The sequence below is a fragment of the Schistocerca piceifrons genome, chromosome 4 (genome assembly GCF_021461385.2).
Source record: "Schistocerca piceifrons isolate TAMUIC-IGC-003096 chromosome 4, iqSchPice1.1, whole genome shotgun sequence".
Taxonomy (NCBI): domain Eukaryota; kingdom Metazoa; phylum Arthropoda; class Insecta; order Orthoptera; family Acrididae; genus Schistocerca; species Schistocerca piceifrons.
Window position 1 is genome coordinate 573,861,048 of NC_060141.1, and position 25,833 is coordinate 573,886,880.

The following is a 25,833-nucleotide window of genomic DNA, read 5'->3' on the forward strand; positions in this document are numbered from 1 at the left end:
ATGAATACTAGCACAGAGATGCACTGATGGATGAAGCTACTGAGAGCATAATTATTCACCTTCAACCAGACAGTGACAATGAAATTTTGTCTTGTGGTTCTGAGGATATATGGGACAACGCAGATTCAGACTCAACAGAGTTAGCTGCTTCAAGCATCAGCAGCAGCTCTACCTAGTCAGCAGATGAGGCACAATTGTGTGCACAAAGAGCTAGATGTTCAGCCCTTACACAAGGATTAAAGGTCATTGAAAACACTGTGTTAACCTTTTTCACTAGGTCACATTTTCTGTTCCTGCTTTTCTTTTTTCATTTGAAATCCTTGTGTATGTGATTTCTTTTATTTATATTTATCCATCATAATATTTAAGCATTCAAAAATGTTGATTTATTGATTAAAAAACGAAAGTAGAATAATCTGTTTCTACTGGTTGTGCAATGCAGTCAAAAATGTCTTTTTTGCTACAAGATTTAATAATATAGTGATCAAATTCATTTCAATAAAGATTTGAAAATAAAAAAGATGTTACAACATCTGACAAGATTTGAGCCCACACACTCTTGCACAGCAAGCAGACATGTTGTCCCCTGCATTACTTCTGCTGACAGTAACTGCTCTCTATTTTAATAATATACATTCTCATGTGAATTCCAAAACTTTTTTTTGTCCATTACTTACAAATGAGGGCCCACTAGGGTGAATCACTCCAGGATGTGACACCTGGGACCCCTGCCTACACCACTGTATATACGATTTCAAAAATTTATCCCGCCCTGTGGGGATCTCTCTCTTTTTTTAGTCGTTACATCGTATGTCAAAATTTCTATTTCATTTTCATTTCTTATGCTTTCCTGTAAATAACGTATTAACAGCGAATGTATTTTTATCTGCTGCACACCCAACTCATGTTATTAGAGCCAAAAACAACAGTTAATTTTGCATGATTCTCTGTATAAGAAAGTGTTAATAGCAAATGTATTATGCGTTTGCTTCAGCATTTGCTGTAGAAGAATTTATTAAAAGTGAACGTACTGTTGTCTCCTAAATGCACACACAGCTGCATTGTTCAACAGTAAAACAACAGTTTTATACTATTATTGTTCATTGATTGTTTTTCTGTTCAAGAATGTCTTAACAGAATGTATAATTGTTTTATGTGCTGCACGTATACCAAGCATAGTTCACAAACCGTGTTACACTTTCACTGAGAGCAGTTATACCTTTAGTGCATCATCCAAAACAACCAATAAGAGCACACATCAACAGTTCACAGCGCACCCAGATAAAATGGCAACTGTAAACTGAACAGATAATAACTGCATTGCCTGGAGATATACAAACATCATAAATGATGATCACTAGGGTTGTTTGCACTTGCACTGATATTGCTTCCAATGCAGTACAGAGAGGACTCCATTAACTGAGGACATTTGTGTTCTCTGCAGGCCATCACAGTTCTAACACAATGCACAGTAACCTCGAAAGTTGGTGAATGGTCATCAGTAAAGTGTGTTTCATGGAGAGCAATACAGTTTGCAGAACAAAAGCAAAATAGTAGCTGCAGTTCTGACGGTTGACAGGAACATCTATTGCAGTTCCATTGAATTTTCACATGGAGGATGTCTTGGTTAGGCATGAAGGTGCCAGGAGGATGGGGCATACCCCAGGACCACTGTGTCACTATTAGGGGAAGAACATCAACAAATTACAAATTACAAACTACGGTTCGAAGTCTGACACATGAGGAGGATTTGATGTCTTCAGGATCACCAGAGCAGCCTTCTCCTGTGATATCTTCTTTCTCTCTTTCACAAGTTTTAGCAGCCAGCAATCTTGTGACAGCTTAAACACAGTTTGTGCAGTAGTGGAAGAACAGCTACCAACCCTCTACTATCAGTCAATGGCTGCCCAGAAAATGGCTGGTGTTGGGCCACTGGCCAATAGATTTCCAGGGAGAGGGAAACCATAGGGGGCCCTGCCACTGGTACATATTGGGGGAGGAGGGTGCATCTCTTCCCAAATGCAAGGAGTATTTCCTGATGATTATGCACAGGAGCCACAATAAGCTTAGGCCTCTCATCCCCATGGTCAAATTTATTTGTGTAACTACTGGAAGTCAACTTTGAGGAAGCAAGTAAGCCAGGCAGTGTCAACAGACTGGCCACAGTACTGGCAAAGTCAGTATGACTGAGCTTGGATGCAAATGATGATATTTTTTCCAAGCCTCAAAACACGAGATGCAGTCAAAGACCTCCACTTCCTGGATTTTGCATTCCTTGATTAGGGTAGCACACTGTTGGGATTGAAGAGAGTAGTCATTCCCACAGTTGACAAAGATGGGTGGTAGCAGACAAGGTGAATTTTCATGAAGTGGCCTTCCACAGTCTCCACAAACTGAGAAATATGTACACCTGAAAGACATATGCTCAAAGTGCTTGTATTTAAAGCATTGCATTGACAACACAAAACAGCTTAACATTTTAGTGGTAAACCAAGATTTTGACCTTCTATGGAAACAAATTCTCCTCAAAAGCGAAGATGGCAAGCCACCATCAGCTATCCTGTCTGGCAGGTCTCACCTTTCCACGTGTTTGCGTAGTTCTTCTTTCATCCTGTAATGAATCGAGCCTGTTTAGAACTTTTGCACTGCTAAATTATAAATTTTGGCCAGACTTGGGTTATCCTCTTACTATAATTTCTCACCTTCTGAACCATCTGATAGCCTAAAAACTATTTTTCTGTCAATATATTTTTATTATTTATATCAACATATTTCATAGTATCGATGTTAGTAATCACAACTGTCAACTTAAATGATGTAAAAACGAATCTGCAGTAAATACAATATCGTTGTGCTTCAGTTTTGATGTAAATAAAATTTGTCTTCATTTACCAGTTTTCTAATTAGTTATTTTACAAGATAAAATAAAGCTTCTATTTTTCCATATTGTCAAATTTTGAAATTCTTGCTATTAATCATTAAGCTTACTAGATCCTCAGTTAAATACTGATTTTGAAAAAACAATAATGTATTTACTCGAATCTAAGCCGCACTCGAATCTAAGCTGCACCTGAAAAATGAGACTCGAAATCGAGGAAAAAAAAATTTCCTGAATCTAAACCACACCTGAAATTTGAGACTCTAAATTCAAAGGAAGAGAAAAGTTTTAGGCCGCACCTCCAAATCGAAACAAAGTTGGTCCATTGTAATATGAGACACAATTTAGGTCGAATGAATGACAGCTACAGTAGTTTGGTTCGAGTCGTAAGCTTAACAGTTAAGCTATACCAGGTAGCCGTTGCTATGCGTCAGGCTTTCCGTCCGTATTTATACGGGTATCCTTCCATTTTCACATGCTTCGTCTGGTTTGAATTGATTGCTCATTTTTCTTTAATCTGATAAGTGTCGTTCTCTTTGTTATAGGTGTTTACGTCACTCAAAGCTGAAAATGCATTACTGTACTGTGTCATGCCTTGTTTGTCGCATTCTGATCATGAGTGTTTACGGCCTGTCGCCCCTGACGGCATGGCTTGCTTTTGTGCGTGCTACCACCGCTTTAAGATTAAAAAAAAAAAAAAATAAAAAATAAAAAATAAAAAAAAAAAAAGAAAAGGAAGAAGAAGAAGCAACAGGAAGCAAATAATAGACTGTGTATGATAGAAGATGATGTGAACGAGAGTTTAGCGAAAATTTTTCTCCGTTTGAAAATCTTTGCAGACACCTCTTTATTACATTACATTATGCACAGAAATTAGAGTCATCTTAGATTTAAAAATCTTGTCAATTGCCGTGCTTCATTTCTAACTGTATCACTATTAGGCATAAGAATAATACGAATATAAACATAACATGATATGTATATTCTTCCACGTTTGTTGTTGTCTCACTCTAGTTTCATTGCTTATTAGGCAGACAGGATTTAAATGAGAGCAGCAAACACGAAAGAATACATGGCAAAATGTTTATATTCGCAATATTCTTATGGTGAAGAGAATACTGCATGTGATTCACAATTCATAAAAGTTCCTATTAGCAACCATCCCTTCTCACAGGTAGGAAATTCAGAACACAGAGTTGGCCATATTGACAAACATCCCAAACAGTTTTGCCAGTCAGATTTTCGTAGTACATTGTAATGCTGCTACATTCGAAGATGAGCAATACGGAGTTTGTATTTACTTCATTGGATAATGTATGAAAATGCAGTGGTCGAAACTCAAGGCGGAGAAAAAAAGCTCGTCTTCCGCCTTTTTTTAAATTTATTTACTGATGCAGAGGTTTTGGCATTTATCTTTGAGCCTGCAAAGCAGGCGCTGCGTAGCGCTACATATATTCAACGACAAAAGTTAGTAGTGGCGGGACCTTCCAACATTTTTCAGAACTTCCGATTAATTTGCACTCTATTCTAAGCCTCAAGCGGTTTTATGGATTACAAAAACCGGAAAATAAAGTGCGGCTTAGATTCGAGTAAATACGGTATATGAATTAGATCTGAAAAATAATTTCAATTGAGATAGTCAAGTTTGTATTAATGTGGACTATTTGCTTTTTTCAAATGTTCTGGAACCTGAAATTGAAATAGACATAGAATTTTTTGGTGCCAAGTACATCAAAGTTGGTCAGAGTAGTGTTGGAGTTGTATAAGAAAGTAACAAAGTGGGATTATAATTTGTAGAGTTTGGTACCTGTTATGTTCTCTGTATGGCACAAGCAAGTTGCACAATGTCCTTTTGAAAAAAATGTTAATTATGTGATAATAAAATGGGTCTCGCAAACATGCAAATAAAGGAAGAAAATGGTTAACTGCAACATAATGTTCCAGCTATTTGTCACTTAAAGGAATCCGGACAAACTCTTTTCAATATGTTTTACAGGAGCAAGAGGAGCAGACCTGACAGACCGATTTTGCAAGGTAGTGCCATTTATCTGCAAATATAATGCACATTCTCTCACAACATTGTCTAATCTATGAGATATTTTGTACAACTAACTAAACTAAACTCCGTCCGAATAGGCCTCTGAAGACCCAACGGTACTGACTGATCACTGTGTCATCCTCTGCCAATAGACATCACTGGATGCGGGTATGGAGGGGGCATGTGGTCAGCACACTGCTCTCTCAGCTGTTGTCAGTTTTTATGACCAGAGCCACTACTTTCTCGATCACATAGCTTCTTAAACTGTCTCACAAGAGCTGAGTGCACCACGCTTGCCAACAGCACTCTGAAGACCAGACGGTCACACATCCAAACGCCAGACAAGCCTGACAGTGCTTAACTTTGGTGATCTGACACGAACCAGTGTTCCCACTGCGGCAAAGCCATTGGCAGCTTGTACAACATTCGAATTCTTCATAATATAAGGAGTTTAAAGTAACGATTGCATTATAGTCTCAGTAAGGATTGCATTATAGTCTCATCAGACATTAATCCATGTCGAGGTTCTTATGGGGTGTTGGAAACAAGCACATAACCAACCTGAAACTTCCTGGCAGATTAAAACTGTGTGCCCGACCGAGACTCGAACTCGGGACCTTTGCCTTTCGCGGGCAAGTGCTCTACCATCTGAGCTACCGAAGCACGACTCACGCCCGGTACTCACAGCTTCACTTCTGCCAGTACCTCGTCTCCTACCTTCCAAACTTTACAGAAGCTCTCCTGCGAAACTTGCAGAACTAGCACTCCTGAAAGAAAGGATATTGCGGAGACATGGCTTAGCCACAGCCTGGGGGATGTTTCCAGAATGAGATTTTCACTCTGCAGCGGAGTGTGCGCTGATATGAAACTTCCTGGCAGATTAAAACTGTGTGCCCGACCGAGACTCGAACTCGGGACCTTTGCCTTTCGCGGGCAAGTGCTCTACCATCTGAGCTACCGAAGCACGACTCACGCCCGGTACTCACAGCTTCACTTTTGCCAGTACCTCGTCTCCTACCTTCCAAACTTTACAGAAGCTCTCCTGCGAAACTTGCAGAACTAGCACTCCTGAAAGAAAGGATATTGCGGAGACATGGCTTAGCCACAGCCTGGGGGATGTTTCCAGAATGAGAGTGAAAATCTCATTCTGGAAACATCCCCCAGGCTGTGGCTAAGCCATGTCTCCGCAATATCCTTTCTTTCAGGAGTGCTAGTTCTGCAAGTTTCGCAGGAGAGCTTCTGTAAAGTTTGGAAGGTAGGAGACGAGGTACTGGCAGAAGTGAAGCTGTGAGTACCGGGCGTGAGTCGTGCTTCGGTAGCTCAGATGGTAGAGCACTTGCCCGCGAAAGGCAAAGGTCCCGAGTTCGAGTCTCGGTCGGGCACACAGTTTTAATCTGCCAGGAAGTTTCATATCAGCGCACACTCCGCTGCAGAGTGAAAATCTCATTCTGGAAACATCCCCCAGGCTGTGGCTAAGCCATGTCTCCGCAATATCCTTTCTTTCAGGAGTGCTAGTTCTGCAAGTTTCGCAGGAGAGCTTCTGTAAAGTTTGGAAGGTAGGAGACGAGGTACTGGCAGAAGTGAAGCTGTGAGCACCGGGCGTGAGTCGTGCTTCGGTAGCTCAGATGGTAGAGCACTTGCCCGCGAAAGGCAAAGGTCCCGAGTTCGAGTCTCGGTCGGGCACACAGTTTTAATCTGCCAGGAAGTTTCATATCAGCGCACACTCCGCTGCAGAGTGAAAATCTCATTCACATAACCAACCTGTTTACAAGAAAACTAAGACTGGATCGAATTTGCCACCTTAATTAAGATGGAAGCACTTCACAATTTCCTCAGTGAAGATATTTTGCCAACAATGTTTTCAATATTGGCTACAAAGAATATTGGTTTGGTAGAGAGAGAGGTTCCTCCACACGTGAGGGAGCAAACCAGGAACTGAAGGGAGCAAGTTTCTTCAAGTGGCCCATTTTGTTTTCCTTCCATGGTGTGGCCACAGACAGAAAGTTCCTATCTGTCTGAAGAGACTACTGGAGCCTTGCGGCCTGATGACTGATCACTCCATGAGACCAAACTCTGCCACAATACCGCCTCCTCTGAGTGAGAGCTCTTCCAATAGATGCCATGCAGCCAGAGCAAATGTCATCTTGTCCCTGAGACAGACAGGGACTTAATCCTTGGCAATCACATGGAAGTTACAACTCAGCGCGATCTCTGATGTCAGATGGCTACCACTGTCAGGTACCTGACATTCCCTACATGGACTGGCTGCCATGCTGAGTATTATGAGGCCTTCCCCACACTTTCTGTATTTTTTTTAAGGTCAGTGGTCGAACCTATACGTGGAGCATAAATGTAAGTTAATGTGTGGTGTAAAATAAATGGAACAAAGTGGGGAAAGCCATAATGGACAGCCTGTGAGGGATCTAGATTGTCAACATGGAATTTTTCCAAGAGAATAAGCCTCAGAAGAGACAGAGTATCTCCTCTACCCCTTTGCCTTCTGTGTCACATCAAATTCTGCAACTCTGCACAGAACAATGAAATGCTTTTCTTAGGAGATGTATGGCAACATAATGAACGGAAAATGACAGCAGAGCCTGCAGTTCCCTTAGTGGAAGAAAGATAGTATTTGCATGTCTCTCTTTAATTTTGATCTAATTTGTTTACCTTTTATAAAGCAACTGCCACAGTCTTGTGTAACTGAATTTGGGTCTGCCTTCTCACTTCCCCTTTGGTGAAGAGAGAATTTCTACATAAAACTGGCAAATAAGGAAGCATCTAGGTAACAGACAGACCACCCAACTTACCTTACACCATGGTTGTTAAGCTCTTCTTACATAACACCATCACAGATTTCACATTCCTCAGATAAAGGAAGGAAGGTAGATCAGTGTATAACAACATGTCAACGTCATTACAGGCAAAGCTCAAGCTCTGCTAGAGCAAAGCTGAGAAGGAAAGCAGCATGTCCTTTTCAAAAAGAGCACCTGAGCATTCACCTTACTCATTTTAGTGAAACCATGATAAAGCTGAATCATGGTGGAGATTTGGACTGCACTTCGTCCAAATGTGAGTTCCTTGTCTTAACCACAGTGGCATATCACTCAGTGCTTCATATGAAGAATAGATACCATGCCCAATAAAATAGAAATGAAAGAGGGAAAAAGGATTGGCGGGCTCACTTGCTGCCAGACAGTAGTTCTAAATTCAAGATCTGCAGCTGTGAATGTCTTTTTGATTCACACAAAATGGCACAAAAATGCAACGTAACAGGAGGGAGAAGGGAGGGAAAATTTGTACTGTTATGGTTGTTTCAACAGAAATCTAAAAAAGGTGCACGACTTCAGAACGATATTCAGTACCAACGTCAGCTTTCAACACTATGTGCTAGTATACTGACACTGTTGAAGCAACATTGTTTCTTTCTTAATGTTGCTGTGATTACGATCATGTACAGAGGTAATCCACTTCCCAGAATTCTAAACTAATTACTACAGTTTCATTTACAAGCATGCCGATGCACTGAACACAGTCATCTGCCAGAAAATGTTGACTATTTTGGCTGTGCCGAGAAAGGTGTTAGCAGCAACTGTGGCTACTCAATTTGTATCGAAATGGGTACTCTTGTCAGCTATTGCACCTAGCGTCTCCTCAGGGTGAACAATTTTTAGAGCTGCCAGCAAAATGGGCCCAAAAACATTTACATATGTTCAATGCCTCGAGTGATCTTGTTCTCCTGCCATGCCAACAGATTAGGCACTTAAGAGTTCTTCAAATATATCGAAAAACTTCATCAAAGTTATAAAACTAAGTTTGCTGGAAGTCGGATAAGTGGAAAACAGAGTGGAAACAATGAAAAACATGTAATTTTATTTTTGGAGAAAACTCTGAACATCCACTGATTTCTGTCTCACATACAAGTGATAACATGTATGTATGAAATTCTTAAGAAATGCTAAATTGCATTATTTTGTGTAGGTGTTTAATATAATGTCAAAAAAGACCAGATTTACGAGACTTTCCTGTTTCTGAAATGCATATACATTAACAGTGTTTTCACAGTGCTGGGTAGAGAGAGAGAGAGAGAGAGAGAGAGAGAGAAACACCTCTGCAGCAACTTCCAAGCGGACTTCAATGACTTAGCTTTCTGATCCTAAGAGCCTACCTCGTAATAGTGATCTGTTTGAGTATTCCTACACAGGTCAGCAACATAACAATCTTTCAAAGTAGAATCATATTATAATTTTTGGGTGAAAAATTGAAGGCATTTTTCACTGAGGATTCAACACTTGCCAGGAATTACATGGACATAAAAAGATATGACCCTTTTCAAACTGCTGTAAAGCACTGTAGGACTAATTCTGCTGGAATCTGCATCCATGCTGGTCACAATTGTCAAGGAAAATTCTAGATCCACAATGAAGATACTCATATTCGTGGTTTTCTGAACTTAAAGTCATCTGCTATCTTTTACAGGAGACAGAAGGCTCAAGGAAAACCTGTCTGATCTGTAAACAATTTGCTTACAAAGCATGAGACTATAAAAAATACAAGGTGGCACAGAGAATTCAGAAACTTTGAAACTACTAGAAAAAATTAAGGAACATTAAAAACCTTATTTGAGGTTCAGGGTGTGAGTGTGTTTAAAAATATGTAGCCTATGTCCATCCGAACATTTATTAGATAACCACGTAAAAATTTGAAGTAAATCAGCCAAGTATTTTTTCTGGATTATTGATAACAACGTTAAACGACAATTGGCCTTCATACAGTAATATGTATAAACTATACACAATGTATATTAAAAAATATGTATACCTTGTTTGTTCAAGAATTTATTAGAGTATCATTTAAAAATTTGAAGTCAACCATTCGAGAATTTTTTTTTTTTTTTTTTTTTTTTTTTTTTTTTTTTTTTTTTTTTTTTTGAGATTTTTGCTAATACCATTGGCCCTTTAAATATGCCCATCCATATGTTTATTGAAGTATCATGTAAAAATTTGTAATTAATCAGTCCACGAACTTTTAGATACTTTTCATAACAATATTAAAACGACAACCTGTCTTTATATAACAGTACAGATTTTAAATACAGATTTATACACCATGTATAGTAACATATATGTGTATATATATATATCCGTCTGTTTATTAGAGTATTGTGTAAAAAGCTGAAGTAAACTGGTCAAGAACTTTGAGATTTCTGGTTACAATGTTAAACATCAACTTGTCTCTATGTACTAGTATAGATAAGCTCCAATAATGAGACAAATTATGATCAGCACTGCACATTGTTAACAGATTTGTTCTTTATCACAATGAATTGTACATGTATATCACAACATTTAAGGTAGGAACATTCTGGCACATACAGAACTGTGCACATGTTGGACCTTCCCATATAAATCTGTAGATTGGAAAGGAAGACTGCAAACAAGACTAGTGAACCACACATCAAAGGCTAAGCACCGAGTACACACATAAATTCAAAACTGAAGATAAATTTTCCCTTACTCTCTGAAATGTAGAGCTTTTTTCAAAACTTTGAGCCATACAAATGCTACCATGAAATTGGATATTACCTATCAATGACACGGAACGCTTCTTCTGTCCCAAGCGTACATAATGCATTAACAGCTGCATATGTGGGTGCAAGATGTGCATACTGCCCTGGACCACCGCCAAACCCACCATCGGGGCACTGACATCTGCAATATGATAATACTGGCTTATATACTGTAAAATAGTGAAATAAAACAACATATCTACTTTAAATGTCATTAGTTTTCATACCACCTTGCAAGGAACTGTGCAATACTAGAGATAAAATCTGGCTCTAGAGTTAACTCCAGAAGTTCAAGAGAGTGCAAAATCCAATAACAGAGCCATGGTCTGCTGGAATCCAGACACTGCAAGACAAGAAAACTCTTGAGGCATTCACATAACTTTAAAAAAAAATAAAAATAAAAAAAATAAATAAAAAAATTAGTTTTTTGTGAAAATGCAGAGAAAACAATCTCAAATATTACTTGATTTTACAGGAATAACACAGAATTCTTTCACTGATGAAAAACTCAAACAGAATAATCACAGCTTATGAAAGGATGTTCTTAGACATGTGATGCTGCAGTTTTTTACTTTCCTTTTCATACAGTTAATTTTGGTTCATTGTGGACCCACTATTTCTACAATGCACCTACAGAAGAAGAAGAAGAAGAAGAAGAAGAAGCAGTAGTACTATGAGCAGATTTGGATGCTGCTAAACCAGAATGTGGAATTGCTTTGCACCCACACCATGCAGGTGGTGGACCAGGCACCTGCTGTGCAATTTTCTTTCCTGTCACCTGACATCACTTGCCTGTTTTAATGAGACTACAGAAAGGTGGTAAAATTACCTGTTCTTGTTCTTGTGGCTCTGCCAGCTAAGGTGTATAGTCAATCCAGCTGAAAAAGGCATCTTGCTATTGCCCAGCAGTATGGCGTTAGATGAAGGTCTGCAAAATTTAAAGCGCTCCACCGATCCCGAGAAGTGGCCCTTTGACAAGCTGTGTGTGTTGGTTATACAGTATTTCAGCGCCGTTGCAGTTCAACCAGTACAAGTGCCTCAGGTAGTGGTATGAGGCCTGGATCACCTTGCAGGGTCTCTCGTGCAGGTGTCGTTTTAAGTGACCCCAAATGTGCCACCTCACATCCTCACATGCAGACTCACTAACTTGCAATGTGATCATCTGGTTACCACCCTATCCTGTGGTCTAAATTAGGACATTTATCTTGACTAAGCCCTCTTTCGCTCTTGTTGGTCAGATTGCGAAATCTCACGATCTTATAGCAGCGGCAAGGAACGTCCTTTCCGACAATTGACTGGTGGTACAACGAGGGGTGTATGGTAAACCAGCCCCAGGGACCCATGCTGTTTCCCAGGTATTCTTCCCACCTCTATGTTGGTGCAAAATATTTTTGGGTTACCTTTTTTTTCTCTTTTTGGCTTTCAAGTAGCTAAAGTTCATTTGGTAAAGCCTCTTAAGTTTTGGCCTCATTACTATGGTCATACAACCAGCTATCTGAGAATACCTTGGACTGGGAAGAAAATTTCGAGGTACATGTCAGTGGTGCCTAAATTTCGTTCCCCCCACCCCCCTTCACGCATTCCATCTCTATGCACACCAAGGTAAATGCCAAGTTGCAATATTGGTAGGATCAGGGCAATGTTTCTCCTATATCATCTAGTCAGTGAGCCACCTCTTTGGTGGTCATTCAGAAGCCCAGCGGCACCATGTGGTAAACACAGTCAACATACAATGTACCCAATTCTGGGGCCACAGGAGTTGTTGGTAATGTTGTCGAGCGGCCACTATTTTTCACACACTGAACTGCAATTGCCATTGGATGCAACTTCACTAACTTTCTTGGTACTTAACACCCCCTTTGCTCTTGACCAGTTTAACTGTTTACCTTTTGGAATCTTTTCTGTGTCAGGAATTTATCAACAGTATTTAGAGCAGGTGATTCAGAACATTCTTTGTTCCATAAACTACCTTGATGACATCTGGGTTATGGGCTCTGCCCAAGAGAAGCATTTATGAAACCTGTAGATGGTTTTCCAACACCTTCTGGAGTATGGCCTTTGTTGCAAGACGGAGAAGAGCAGCTTCTTCTGCTTGAAGGCGCATCTTTCGGGACACATGCTCAGCAAATAAGGTCTCATCCCTATGGACAACCACATCAAAGCCATTGTCCAAGACCATGGAGGAGCTCCAGTGTCCAAGACCAAGGAGGAGCTCCACTATCTATCTATCTCTATCTCTCTATCTATCTCTATCTCTCTATCTCTCTCTCTCTCTTTTTGCAAAATTTCATATTATGCCAAGTTCATTCCCCAAGTCGTCCACATCTGCCATCCTCTTAACTAGCTTTGACAAAAGGATGTTAAATTTGTCTGGTTTATGGGTTGTCAACAATCTTTTCAGTCCCTCACGCACTGTCTGTGCCCTGCTCCCTGACTGGCTTCTTTTATGCCAGGTCAATCATTAACCATCAACGGTGATGTGCCCCAGTATGGTACTCGTGTGGTTCTGCCCAATTGGAATACGGATGGTAGTGAACAGCAATTCACTTTTGCATCAAAGATACTTTCTGCAGCGCAATGTAATTATTCACAAGTGGACAAAAGGCATTGGCTATTGTTTTTGGAATTAAAACAGCTCATGTTTTCTTGTATGGCACAAGGTTCCTCCTCATCACTGACGACAAGCTGCTGGTTTCCATATTTGGCCCTTGTTCCAAGCAACCAGATAGGACTGTCCACAGATTGTAGAGGTAGGCCCTCTTCTTCAGTAATTAATGCTACGACATTTGTTAATGCTCCACCACCCAGCATGCAAATGTTGATGCACTACTGCAGCTGCCGTTGGAGCACAACCCCTAGTCTGATCGGCAGAAGGCTCTCGTCTGCACATAGGATGATGGATGATGCCTTGGCACCCAACTTTGTTGGATTTTCCATTAACAGCATAACAGGTCATGACAGCCATGGCTGCCAACTCACTTTTTCTGAAAATCATTTTGGTTACCCAGATGGGTTGGCCGGAGAATGTCTCTGGGTGTGTATCCAGCGTAGATCTGGCATGGTGTACATTAAAAAATGCACCTCACACCAGTGTCCAGCATCAGGGTTCTAACTTGGAGGTGGAATGCTTTGTTCAAGACCCAACAGAATAAGTCCATGTGTACCTTTTCCGACAACGCATCCTCGAGTGCATACATACAGGCATCACATACTGGGTGATGCCTGTCAATGAGCACAGTCTACCAGAACATTTACACGGGCGCCATCCATGGGATCTTCTCGATTTAATGTGCCTTAAGTTGCATGGCCCAGAGCATCATGGCCTGCCATGTTTTCCCTCCCAAGACTGCCATTTGGGCCTGGTTTTTTGGCCAGCACCAGGGGTGGCTACTGGATGCCATGGTGGGCCACTATAATCAACAATTGTTTGTAATCGGGAGCACCAGACCAATCATGCAAATCACTTGCATCTGCAGCAGTCTTCCCATCAGACAAGTGGCAGGGTTGGTCATGATGTTGTTCCTGGTGCAGGTGGTGTGTTTCCCCCCTGCCACCCCTTTGTGGCCTCCATTCATCTGTGGCCACGGACCCTTGTGAGGCTCGCTCGTGTACCTAACAATGTGGAGCCCATAGGTTCTGACCCCCGTCCCCGTCGTCTGCTACCCCTCCTCCTCACTGGTATATTTGGCCTCACCTCTGTCATTGGTGGTGGAACAACTGTTGCCTTAGCCTCCACACCCTTTCACCCCTCCGATGGACTCGGCAGTGTCAACGCTGCCTCCTTTGGTGATTGGTCTGCTAGCCGTGTCTCTGGTGCTCTCTCCGGTTCCGCACTGGAGGTCGCAACCCGAGCCTGGAAATTTTCAGCCCTATGTGATCTTTTCAGTGGGGACTGACTTAGTATCCCCAGCAGCAGATATCATGATTAAGGCAGATGAGTATGCATGGGTAGTGCAGCAGACTAGTTATGACAAATGCTAAGGGGGAACATGTAACATGCTGTATAGGCAGTCCTGCTGATGAAAGTGTTTACCTGCAGGCGACAGTAAGCCATGCAGGATAGTTCTAATGTTAAGTCCAACTGTCACAGACATCTCTTGTACCTCGTGCCGTTTATGTGTGCTCAGTCGTCACCAACCATGATTGCCATGTGTTGTGTTTGCCCTTATGCACATCTCTATGCAATTTCATACTTCCTGTCTTCCTGTAGATTGACCCGCACAGTGAGTTTTCATTTCCTCCTGCAGTGCTCTGTTCCTGGCTTGTTGTTGGGCCACCATTGGCCTGTACAGTGCCTTTTGTTAAAAGTATTGTTTGGCAGCATTATCATGCCTGTGTTGACACTAAAGTACCGTTCTGAAGTCAAGAGAACTCATACCTTTGAAGCGAAATTGGACAAGTTAGACGGCAATGAAAAGTATGAACATTTAAAATGCAATATGAAATAAACCTGGAGTTGATTAAGTACAGAAGCATATCACTCAAGGTTGGAATTTCACACCTATTTAACACAAGCTCTAAAATATATCAAATAGCTGACAAGTGGGGCATAAATATACTATTTCAGAAAGTAGAGTGAAATAATGCCAACAATTATGGAGGGTATTCTTCTTCTGAACAGAGCTTATAAAATAGACGGTAAAACAATAAATGAATTATCCAACAGAAGAATTGTTACAGAGTCTGGAAAATTGCTGTCGTACAAGAAACACACAATCCAGGGACATAAGCAAGGTTTTGATATACTATATTAACCTAACTGTAAGGCAAGATTTTTTACCAAATCTGTCATTCTAAAAAGCCAGGATTCACCATCCTGGAATTTTGTTTAACAATTTAGTGCAACCATGGGAAATCTCACTCAGGATGACTGTGTGGAGTTTGAACCAAGCTCTTCCTGAACATCAGTCCAGTGTGCTAATCACTGTTTCACCTCCCTCAGTCAAGCAAAATGTGGGCATCTGGCAATATAGTATCTTATAGATATTCAGTTGTTGGCTGGCAAAGACCAGCATATTCTGGTATAAATTAAACAGCCTAAGATCCTGTTGCTGTGTCTCAGAGTCCTAATGCAGTTTGTGTTGCATATTATTAGAAAAAGTCTGTCTCTCACCATGCACTGAGACTAAACTGCACACTGCACAGTCATCAGGTCGACATCAAGTGCTGAATAATTCTCAAGCCACCTTAAAGAAAATTACAATTCAGCGGGCGCCAAATGAAGGCTGAGAGCCTTATAATAGAGCTAATCCTTGGCATGGGATTACACCATTTTCTATCAAATCAACTCTCGTAAGTTCTACTCCCGCAAAGTGAGTAGGTAAATCTTGTGACGTTTGCAGGTATGTAAAACAGCTAATAGCAAAATGAAGATCTGTTCTGACTGTTTTCTCCTGATAGTTCACCTGGAACATGAATAGGGAAAGCAGGTAGATATGTGCGAATTCCAGTTTCAGTACGTTGGTCGGCCTTTGGACAACACTACAGAAACAATGATGAGTGACATGCATTCAACCACCCCTTGGTAGGTTTCTGGGGGTAAGAGGCACCAGATGTCTAGAACATTTCTGTAGAATTACAGGCCAGTGGTTTGTGGGTGCAGAGCTGGTACCTGATAGTTTCCCAGTTGTGTTCCACTGAGTTAAGATTATATAAATCTTGTGGCCAAGACATCAATGCAAGTTCGGTATTATGCTCCTCAAACTACTGCAATGTGATTATGTTCTTGTCATACACACACTTATCTTGCTGGAAGATGCCATCACCATCAAGGAAGACACTAAGCATGAAGGGATGTGGGTGGTCCATAATTATGTCCACATACTGCACAGCTGTTATGCTGTCTTTGATTACTATTAGACATCCAATGGAAGCCCAGGTGAATAGGCATAATATTGCCCCCACCACCCTAAATAAATGACCATGTGTATATTTCAGGCAGCAGTTTACCTAGTGACAGCATATCTGGACATGACTATTAACTTGGTGTAACAAGACACATGATTCATCTGACCAAGTGACAGGTTTCCATTGATACACTGTTCTATCTCAATGATCCCATGCCCACTGCAATTATAATTGGATCAACAAGGGATCACATAGGGGTCATCTACTGCACAGTCCTAAGTTCAATAATGTGTGCTGAACAGCGTGCTCTGAAACACTTGTGGATGTACTAGTTTTGTACTAAGTTGTCAGATCTGCCACAGATTGCTGCCTAACCTGCTTTACAGAGTGAGCAAGCATCAAATCTCCACTTTCTGTGATGAGGTGTGGATGCACACCACCTTCTTGTCTATTCATGGTTTCACCATCATTGAACAACTTTCCATAGATGTTCATGACAGTAGCATGCAAACAGCTCCACAGTTTCTGAGATGCTCATTTCCAGATGACAGTCCATAACAATTTGAAAGTCGTTTATGTCTGTGGATTTCTCTGTTTGTAGACTATGGCATCCCGAATGATACTCCATTTGTCTCTGCTCTGTTTATATATTTTCCTTACTGAGTCACATGCCCACAACTCCAGGAGACATTCTATCTTTTAGTGAACAGTGGTCATAATATTTTAGTCCATCAGAGTATAAACATGTGTCTACTCCCTCGTGCCACTTCTCACAGTCTTCACTGAACCTGAAAGAGGGTTGTGAGAGAGGATACAGCAAAATTTCTATGGAAAAGGTTGGTCTGAAATGATAAATGCTTTGTTGCCAATAGTATTGCAAGCTTCACTGTTTATTTACCTCTTTCTTCAGTATACGAGTGTTTCTGTTGCATTAATACTGTAGTGGTTTTGATCTCCCATTCAAACCTTCAAACAAATAATGCTGACTAATAAGACTGCTTCCTCAACTGATTAAAATGTCAATAGAGTATTTTACAGTAAACACTCCATTATTTAATTGCACTGCATTCAAAATCCAATAACCCAAGCTGGCCAAATCTGAACAAGTTCAGAAGATTCATTTAACTTGACAAAATGAAATATTACATAGATTTCTGGAGTATAAGAACTAGCCTGAAATGTACTAGCAAAAGTATATATTTCCCAATAATTATTTCAAATGAAATCCATTTATGTCACATGGTTTTTCAATCTAGAAGAAATAATTAGTTACTAAAATTCAAAATAATGAACAAATATCTTACTTGGTAGGCTTTTGGTAAACGGCGCAATAAAGTTCTGAGGAAATGTTCATGTTGTCTTCTAAGTAACAAAGGAGCATCAGCATCTGACTCTGCTATCTTTGAGAAGGTATCATAAAGGTCTTCAATTGATTCTTCAACCTTTTGCTGTAAACGGACATAAGGTGCATTAGCTTCAATAATATACAATTACAATTTTAAAAATGCATAAGCAATGCACCAACAGCATCTGGAATGTTACTGGAGGCTGCTGAAATGAGAGTGTATACATCACAATGAAAATAGCAAAGAAATCACAGGTAAAGCTATCATCAACCCTAAGGTTGGTTTGAACACCACACATTGCCTTCCTCCGACTTTTGAACTGACTCAGCTATTTATAGAAGGACCAATAGTGTAATGTTGACACTCAGCCACGGTACAACTCTGCATTTTTCGCATCAGCAAACATTGCCATGGGTGACAAAAGTGCAAAGTTATGATTACATAACTATTAGGACTCAACTCACCTGGATTGAGCCCAAAACCTTTGGATTCATAGTCTGGTACTTTACCTCTCAAACATCAACATGAAAATAAAACCGCGTGGTACTATCAACTTAATCGATAACTACGCCATTACAATAACATTCAATGTTATTGTGCAGAACAGAAAGCTCAAAAATACTTAACACAATAGGACCATGGAATACAAGGTGATTATAATTAAATTTTCACTATCTGATAGGGCTGGTCAACTGCCCCCCCGCCCCCCTTCCCCCTCCACCCCCTCCCCAAAAAAAGAAGGTGGAAACCTTTGTAAGGACATGTGGTAGAGAAATAATGAATAAGCCAATCGAAAGAAACACATTTTGTTTCCGCATGAGAGAGTAACATTGTTTACCTTCCAGGTTACAAATGTTGCTCAATGTGACAACCATCTGCATTGATGACATCTTGGAAGTTTTTACATATAGTCTTTCACAACTGCTTGCAGCACTTTTCGAATTGTGGACCAGCGAATGTTCAGCTATCATGAGACAGCTCGTGCACTGCTTGAAGAATGCACATCGCATTCTCAACCATGGCAACAGTAACTTCTTCAGCAATTTGTTACGCAACTGGCTGTCAACCTCTCCCAGGAGCAATCCCCAAACTGCTAGTTCATCATCTGTTGAACTTCCGAATCATTTTCTTCATGCTCGGTGCTGAAAGAGGACCTCTCCGTATTCCTTTAATGCTTTGATACTCGTCAAGTGTATTGCTAGAGAAAGACAATGTGTCATTTTCATAAGAAGCTATTGGTTGTTGTTCTGATAAAATAGCTTAACAAGTAAAGCCCTGCTCACCTTGCCCAGACCCACGTTGACTGTCTACAACTGGAATGCACACTTATACTTGTGTTTCAACCATACGTTACTGTACCAGTACCTGTGCCTAATGGATGTCATGACACTAACACAACTAACAACGCAACTCTGCAGCACACAGTCTGAACATCATTCCTACAAAGTTGGGTATCCATATGGTATGTAGTTTCCCACCTACACTGACTCAAGTGGCGAAAGTTTAATTATAATTATAGCCACCTTGTACATTACTTGAGGTAGACAAACTATTTCTACAAACGAATTATATTGGATCTCAGCTTTGCTCTAGTAAATTTAAATTACCAACACAAATTTCATGGTAGACACTCTTTTACTGACACGTGTCTCGAATGCATTTTGTCGAGTAATGACAGTTAACCTGTATGTAAACTAATGAGGCATCATGAGAACCAGCATCTTCTTATGGAAGTAACATGTTAGGTCATTATCTAGCACACATTGTGGCCACTTAAAATCAATTGTCATGCCTACTGATGAGTAGGCATGATCATGACTACTTCATATGTTATTTACATAACAACATTCTGTTTCTGATGGTGACTCATTAAGAGGCTAAATCCATTAACAGTCATAAATCTATCAAATGGAATGACATTTGCAATTTCGAGTGAATTTATCAAACATGTCGCATGCTCCAGTTTGAGAGTTTTATGATAAATCCTTTTAAAAAAAGCAATACCTCAATTCGGATAGGTGAAGTGAAAGCCAAATCAATTAGCCATGGCCGTCACTTAGTAATGATCTCCATATATCTTAGGATGAATCAAGAGAACAACAGAATCAAATACATGTTTTATGCAATTGGATATTTTACTTCAGGTCTGGACCATAAACAATAACAGCCACCTTCCAGTCTGTACAATTATTAAAGACTGAAATAAAATTAAGCAAAAGACCTTGTCAGGCTAAGAAATAATTCAAAATAATGCAAACACTTAGAAAGTACTGTGATTCTTCAGTTTCTCCCAGCATATTTCTTGATCGAAGAGACCACAGGCGTACTGCTGGTTTATAGTGTCCACATGTGCAATACTTCAGAGATCAGACATATCCTCTCCTCTCCTCCCCCCCACCCCACCCCATACACTCTACACAAGCCGTTCTGTATGCAACCCATAGTCAACGGCACTTGTCAGAGGCCACGGAGGTGATTGTGTCAGTGTCTGGCACACCCAACAGGGTGGCCTGTTTGTGGTAGGGATGAGAAAAACTGAATGGTTAAAACAGACACAAATATTTTAGTTCTGAATAACCGGTATTTGTTTGGTATCAGTTCTAAGAGGTTTTTTTCACTATTTACTAACAATGCATAAAAAATAGCATATCAATTTGCCCTGGCAGCAGTGATAAAACGTTTGATTTTTAAATAAAACTTTTTTTAAAAAAGCAAGTAATGCATATTTGTAAAATTTCCTTTGCTTTGAAATCCTGATTACAGGAATTGGAAAAAGCAATCAGCACTATTACAATAACACCACCTATAGTTAGAAACTAGCAACAGACATGACACGAATCGGTACAGCATTGCAGAGAGGATAACATACCTGTTGCTCTGTGGCATGGCCTATTAGATGGTAGGTGTGTAGCTCCAGTGTGCAAGACTTGCCCCACCTGGTTTATGCAGCGGTTTCTTGTTGTTGTCTTGGACTAAGGTAGCCTAGTGTCCCCACTTTTATAGTCGTGTCCAGCCAAATACATACAAGTCCAGCCTGTCCAACTTTTGTTAGGCTTTTTAGTGATGAAGCAGTGAACGCACACCCGAGGCATGTTTCACACTAATGACATGAGCATGGGGAAAAGTATAAGGAGGAATTAGGAGATATACCATAAGGATATACAGATATACCAATTATTGAAATTGGTAGAATATTACTTTGCAATTCAAGGGTGAAATGCCAAGGTCAAAAGGGTGTTTCCTTTCATAAACGCCCAATGGAAAACACTATAAATTGCAAACCACAAAGATGATGATGATGTGAAATTTAAAATGATCCTGTCAATAATTCCACATAATGATTTCCAAGAAAAATAATATTCTTGATAAAGGGGGTTCAGATGAGAAATATTAATGCTTTGTTATTTCTTTATAAGTCTGATTGAAAAGACCAAAGTTACTGAATATCTTTCATTTCCATCCCAGAAGAATGCATCATCTTTTATTTTGTTTAATAAAGAACTTGTCACCCAATTATGATGCTGTTGACTGATTGTTTTTCTTTTTTTAATTTAAATGCACTTAAGGTAGCTCTCACAGAATACTGAATGTAACTGATTATTTAGTAATATATGACTGGAAATATCCACTTGATCATTTCTATTAAAAGTAAGCAAATCAGCTTTTAGGGCAAGATTTCCGGTTAAATATAACGCCGAGCCCAGCTTCTGTATTTCTGAACATGGCAACCCTACCTCAAATGTCAGTTGTATTGCAGAATGGTAGCATTCCTAGTTTGGAAGTATTTTACAAAGTTTGGTAGCAGTGAACTATGGTGCTCCATTTGCTTTAAAACATTAAAAGCAGGAGGTGGCACAAGAAAATAGTGACATCCTATAAGGAGGAAACATTCACTATGTTTCTTTAATGACAAGGTAAACTGCATTAATATACCTGTAATTTTAGTGAGGTGCTATAAACTTGGGGTAATAACTGAACCTATATTTTTGCAGTTGCCACTATTTACGTTCCAACCCTAGTATATACAAAACTTCAAGAGTGTTTTAATCACATAATTTTGTTTTAGAGTCATGTCCTGCATGTAAAATTGTCTAATTTAACATTATTGTAGGATTATTCTGCAATTTTATACCTTTTGTATATTCTACCTACATATGCCTATTGTCAAAAGATCGTAATTTACATATATTATTGAATGTCACAGACGTATATAAATACGATCTTAAAAATAACAAAAGACAGGTAATGTAATCCCTTTTACCTGTCAGTTCCATGTTTACACCATATGGTAGTAATGTCAAACGTGGCCAAGAATTGTCACTCTCTCAGATTCGACAGCAGTAACATACATGACAACAGTATACTATGTGAAGAACAGTTTTCATATCCTATTGTATTAACTGACATGCATGTCACTGTTACTTAGGTACATAATGTAAGTAGGTTTATATTTCTGCTACAATATATACAGTTGCATTCTTGTAGAAATCAATGTACAAACAGTTGACTGTCCCTCTGTTTAACTGATGATGGGTTACAAAACTAAAAACTGATTTTGGCAAATAAAAATTCCTACTGCAAATCACATTGTATAGAACATGTCTTTTAATAAAATGTTACCATCACTCTAAATCTCTATTCTTCATGTCTACATACTTATTTCTCAAAGTAGTCACCCTGATGACAAACACATTTCTGCCAACAAGAAACCAATTTGTTGATACTGTCAGTGAAGAATGTTTGAATTTGTTGACAGAGCCACAGCCTCATCTCTCTTTGCACTGCTTCATAACTATCAAGCCCAAAAGTTTTGGTAGGTTTAAAAGAAGAGGAAAGGACCAAACTACTAGGTCACGGGTCCCTTGTTCTGAATAAAACAATCCCACAATGGTGAAATAAAACAAGCGAGACTGACAACACAAAACAGAGAGAAAGAAAATACCAAAAGAATGACGGAAGGGCAATAAACACTTACACGGACAGAAGGGGAGAAGAAAACCACAGAAATGCAAGAAACAGGTAGAAGAGATTAAAACGACAAAATAGATTACCATGGCTGGCTGACCATGAGAATAAAAAGGAGAAGCCAGTCACTATGTGACACATTAAAACCTCCACCCTAAAAGCACTAGGATGGAGGACACAGAGGGGAAAAAAGACATGCACTAAAACTTAGATTAAATGATAAAACCCACCCTCCCGAATAACACGTAAAACTAAATCAGCCAAAGAGGCGTTGTCAGACAACATTAGTGGCAACAAGACCAGAAACCAAAGATTTCTTCGCAGGGCAGTCAATGTGGGACAGTGCACCAGAATCTGGGCCACTGTTAACCGGGCACCGTATCGACACTGAGGCAGGTGTTCACGGCGCAGGAGGTAGCCATGGGTCACCCAAGCGTGGCCAATGTGGAGCCGACAGAGAACCACAGAGTCCTTGCGAGAGGCCCGCATGCAGGACTGCCACACATTCTTAGTCTCCTTAATGGCACGCAGTTCGTTCAGTTTGTTGTGCGTACTGAGACTATGCCATTCCGTCTCCCAAAGTCAAAAAACCTCTCGGTGTAAAAATGAACACAGGTCAGTTATGGGAATGCCGATCTCTATAAGCAGTTTCCATGTAGCCTGTTTGGCCAGCTTGTCAGCAAGTTCATTGCCTGGGATTCCCATGTGACCCGGGGTCCACACAAACACCACCAAACGACTGGACCGTTCCAGGGCATAGATGGCGTCCTGGATGGTCGCTACCAATGGAAGACGAGGGCAGCACTGGTCGCTAGCTTGTAGGCTGCTCAAGCAGTCAGTACTCAGAAGAAACAACTCCCCAGGGCATGAACGGATGTGCTCAAGAGTACAAGACATAGCACCAGCTCTGCAGTGAAAACACTGCAGCCATCATCAGGCAAGGAATGCCATTCAATATGTCCTCCAAGGACACAAGTGAAGCCGACGTGACCATCATCCATCGAGCCATCAGTGTAAACCACTTCATGGCATCAGTACGTCAAGAGGAAGTCACAGTGGAAAGCCGCGGGGTGCACTGAGTCCTTTGGGCCGTGTGAAAGGTCCATGGAAAGCCGCGGCTTATGTGTACACCGCAGAGGTGCACGCGAATGGACCTTGAGTATAGGCGGTAAAGGCAAGGACTCCAGTTCAGATAAAAGGGATCAGACGCAAACTGCAATTGTAACCCCTGAACTGGGCCACCAATGGGGGAGATGAACCACCGTGGGTAGGAAAAGGAGACAGTAATTCAGGTCCACGGAAGAACTAAGAACGTGTGCAACCTAACTGGCGAGCAATTGTGCACGCCTGACTTGCAATGGAAGGACTCCAGCCTCTGGCAGGACACTAGTCACCGTACTCATCCTAAAAGCTCCTGTCCCTAGTTGAACGCCACAGTGGTGCACTGGGTTGAGTTAACGCAACGCTGAGGGCACTGCCGAACCATAAACCAGACTCCAATAGTCAAGGCGGGATTGAACAAGGGCTCTGTAGAGCTGCAGCAGCGTAGAGCAATCTGCACCCAAGTTGGTGTTGCTCAGGCAGTGGAGGGCATTGATAAGCTGCCAGCACTTCCACTTAAGCTGACAAAGGTGAGGAAGCCAAGTCAAAGGTGAGGAAGCCAAGTCAATTAGGCATCGAAAACCAGTCCTAAAAATTGATATGTCTCCACTACAGTGAGGGGATCATCATTAAGGTAACGTTCTGGTTCAGGATGAGCGGTACAATGCCAACAGAACTGCGTAACACATGATTTTGCAGCCAAAAACTGGAATCCGTGGGCTAGAGCCCATGACTGCTCCCTGTAGGCGCTGCTCAGCAACACCTGTATTGGTGGACCAGTACAAGATGCAGAAGTCGTCTGCATACAGAGAGGGTGAGACAGACGGCCCTACAGCTGCTGCTAGACCGTTAATGGCCACTAAAAATAGACAGACAATCAATACAGAGCCCTGCGGGACACCATTCTCCTGGATATGGGGGGAACTATGGGAGGCATCAATTTGGACATGGAAAGTAAGAAGCAACAGGAAATTCTGGATAAAAATTGGGAGCAAGCCTCGGAAACCCCACTCGTATAATGTGGCAAAGATATGATTTCGCCAGGTGGTGTCATACGCTTTTCTTAAATCAAAAAAAGACGGCAACAAGGTGTTGGCATCTGGAAAAGGCTGTTCGGATGACAAACTCAAGAGACACAAGATTATCAGTAGTAGAGTGACCCAGGGGGAAACTGCCATGGCACGGAGCCAGTAGGCCGCATGACTCCAACTCAACCCAACCGCCAACACACCATACGTTCCAGCAACTTACAAAGAATGTTTGTTAGGCTGATGGGCTGAAAGCTATCGACATCAAGCGGGTTTTTGCCAGGTTTGAGCACTGATATGATGGTGCTTTCCCGCCAGTGCGATGGAAAGACACCATCGCACCTGATCCGGTTGAAGATCACGAGGAGATGTCGCATGTAGTCAGCCGATCTGACTGTGGATCGGATTTGGCCCAGGACCTGTGTCAGGGCAATGTGCAAGGGCACTGAGGAGCTCCCACTCTGTAAATGGGGCATTATAGGGTTCACTGTGGCATGTAGTGAACAAGAGGACTCACTTCCATCCGCCGTTTGAGAATGTGGAAGGCTGGGGGTAATTCTGTGACACAGAGGCATGAGCACAGTACTCGACAACTGCATTTGCATCGGTAGATAATACACCATTTATGTTAACACTGGAAACGCCTGTTGGGGGCTGGTACCCAAAAACTCCTTTGATCTTTGCCCAGACTTGGGAAGGTGAGGTATGCCATCCAATGGTCGAGACTTATCTCTCCCAACACTCCTGTTTCCGTCGTTTGATAAGCTGGCGAACGCAGGCACAGAGCTGTTTAAAGCCTATGAGGTGCTCCAGGGAAGGGTACCAGTCATGTCACTTTAGAACTTGCTGACACTCCTTAATTGCCTCAGCGACTTCCAGTGATCACCAAGGGACACACTTTCGCCGGGGGCCCCCTAAAGCACGAGGGATTGCATTATCTGTCGCAGATACAATTGCAGTTACCTGCTCAACCACCACATCAGTGTTACCATGTGGGGGAGATTCAATGGTGACAGCAGAGGTCAAGGCTTCCCAGTCTGCCTTGTTTAAAGGCTATCTGGGCA

General features: G+C 41.1%; 1 protein-coding gene across 1 annotated transcript in view; it reads right to left on the reverse strand.

Annotated features, from left to right (window-relative positions):
• LOC124794857 (protein farnesyltransferase subunit beta) overlaps positions 1 to 25,833 on the reverse strand; it is an 87,994-nt gene that overhangs the window by 41,900 nt on the left and 20,261 nt on the right. Inside the window, exons 2-4 of the mRNA XM_047258526.1 lie at positions 17,634 to 17,777; positions 10,713 to 10,825; positions 10,499 to 10,624 (exon numbers count right to left, since the gene is read on the reverse strand). Of these exons, the coding sequence (XP_047114482.1) occupies positions 10,499 to 10,624; positions 10,713 to 10,825; positions 17,634 to 17,777 (383 nt within the window). The remainder of the gene's footprint in view (positions 1 to 10,498; positions 10,625 to 10,712; positions 10,826 to 17,633; positions 17,778 to 25,833) is intronic.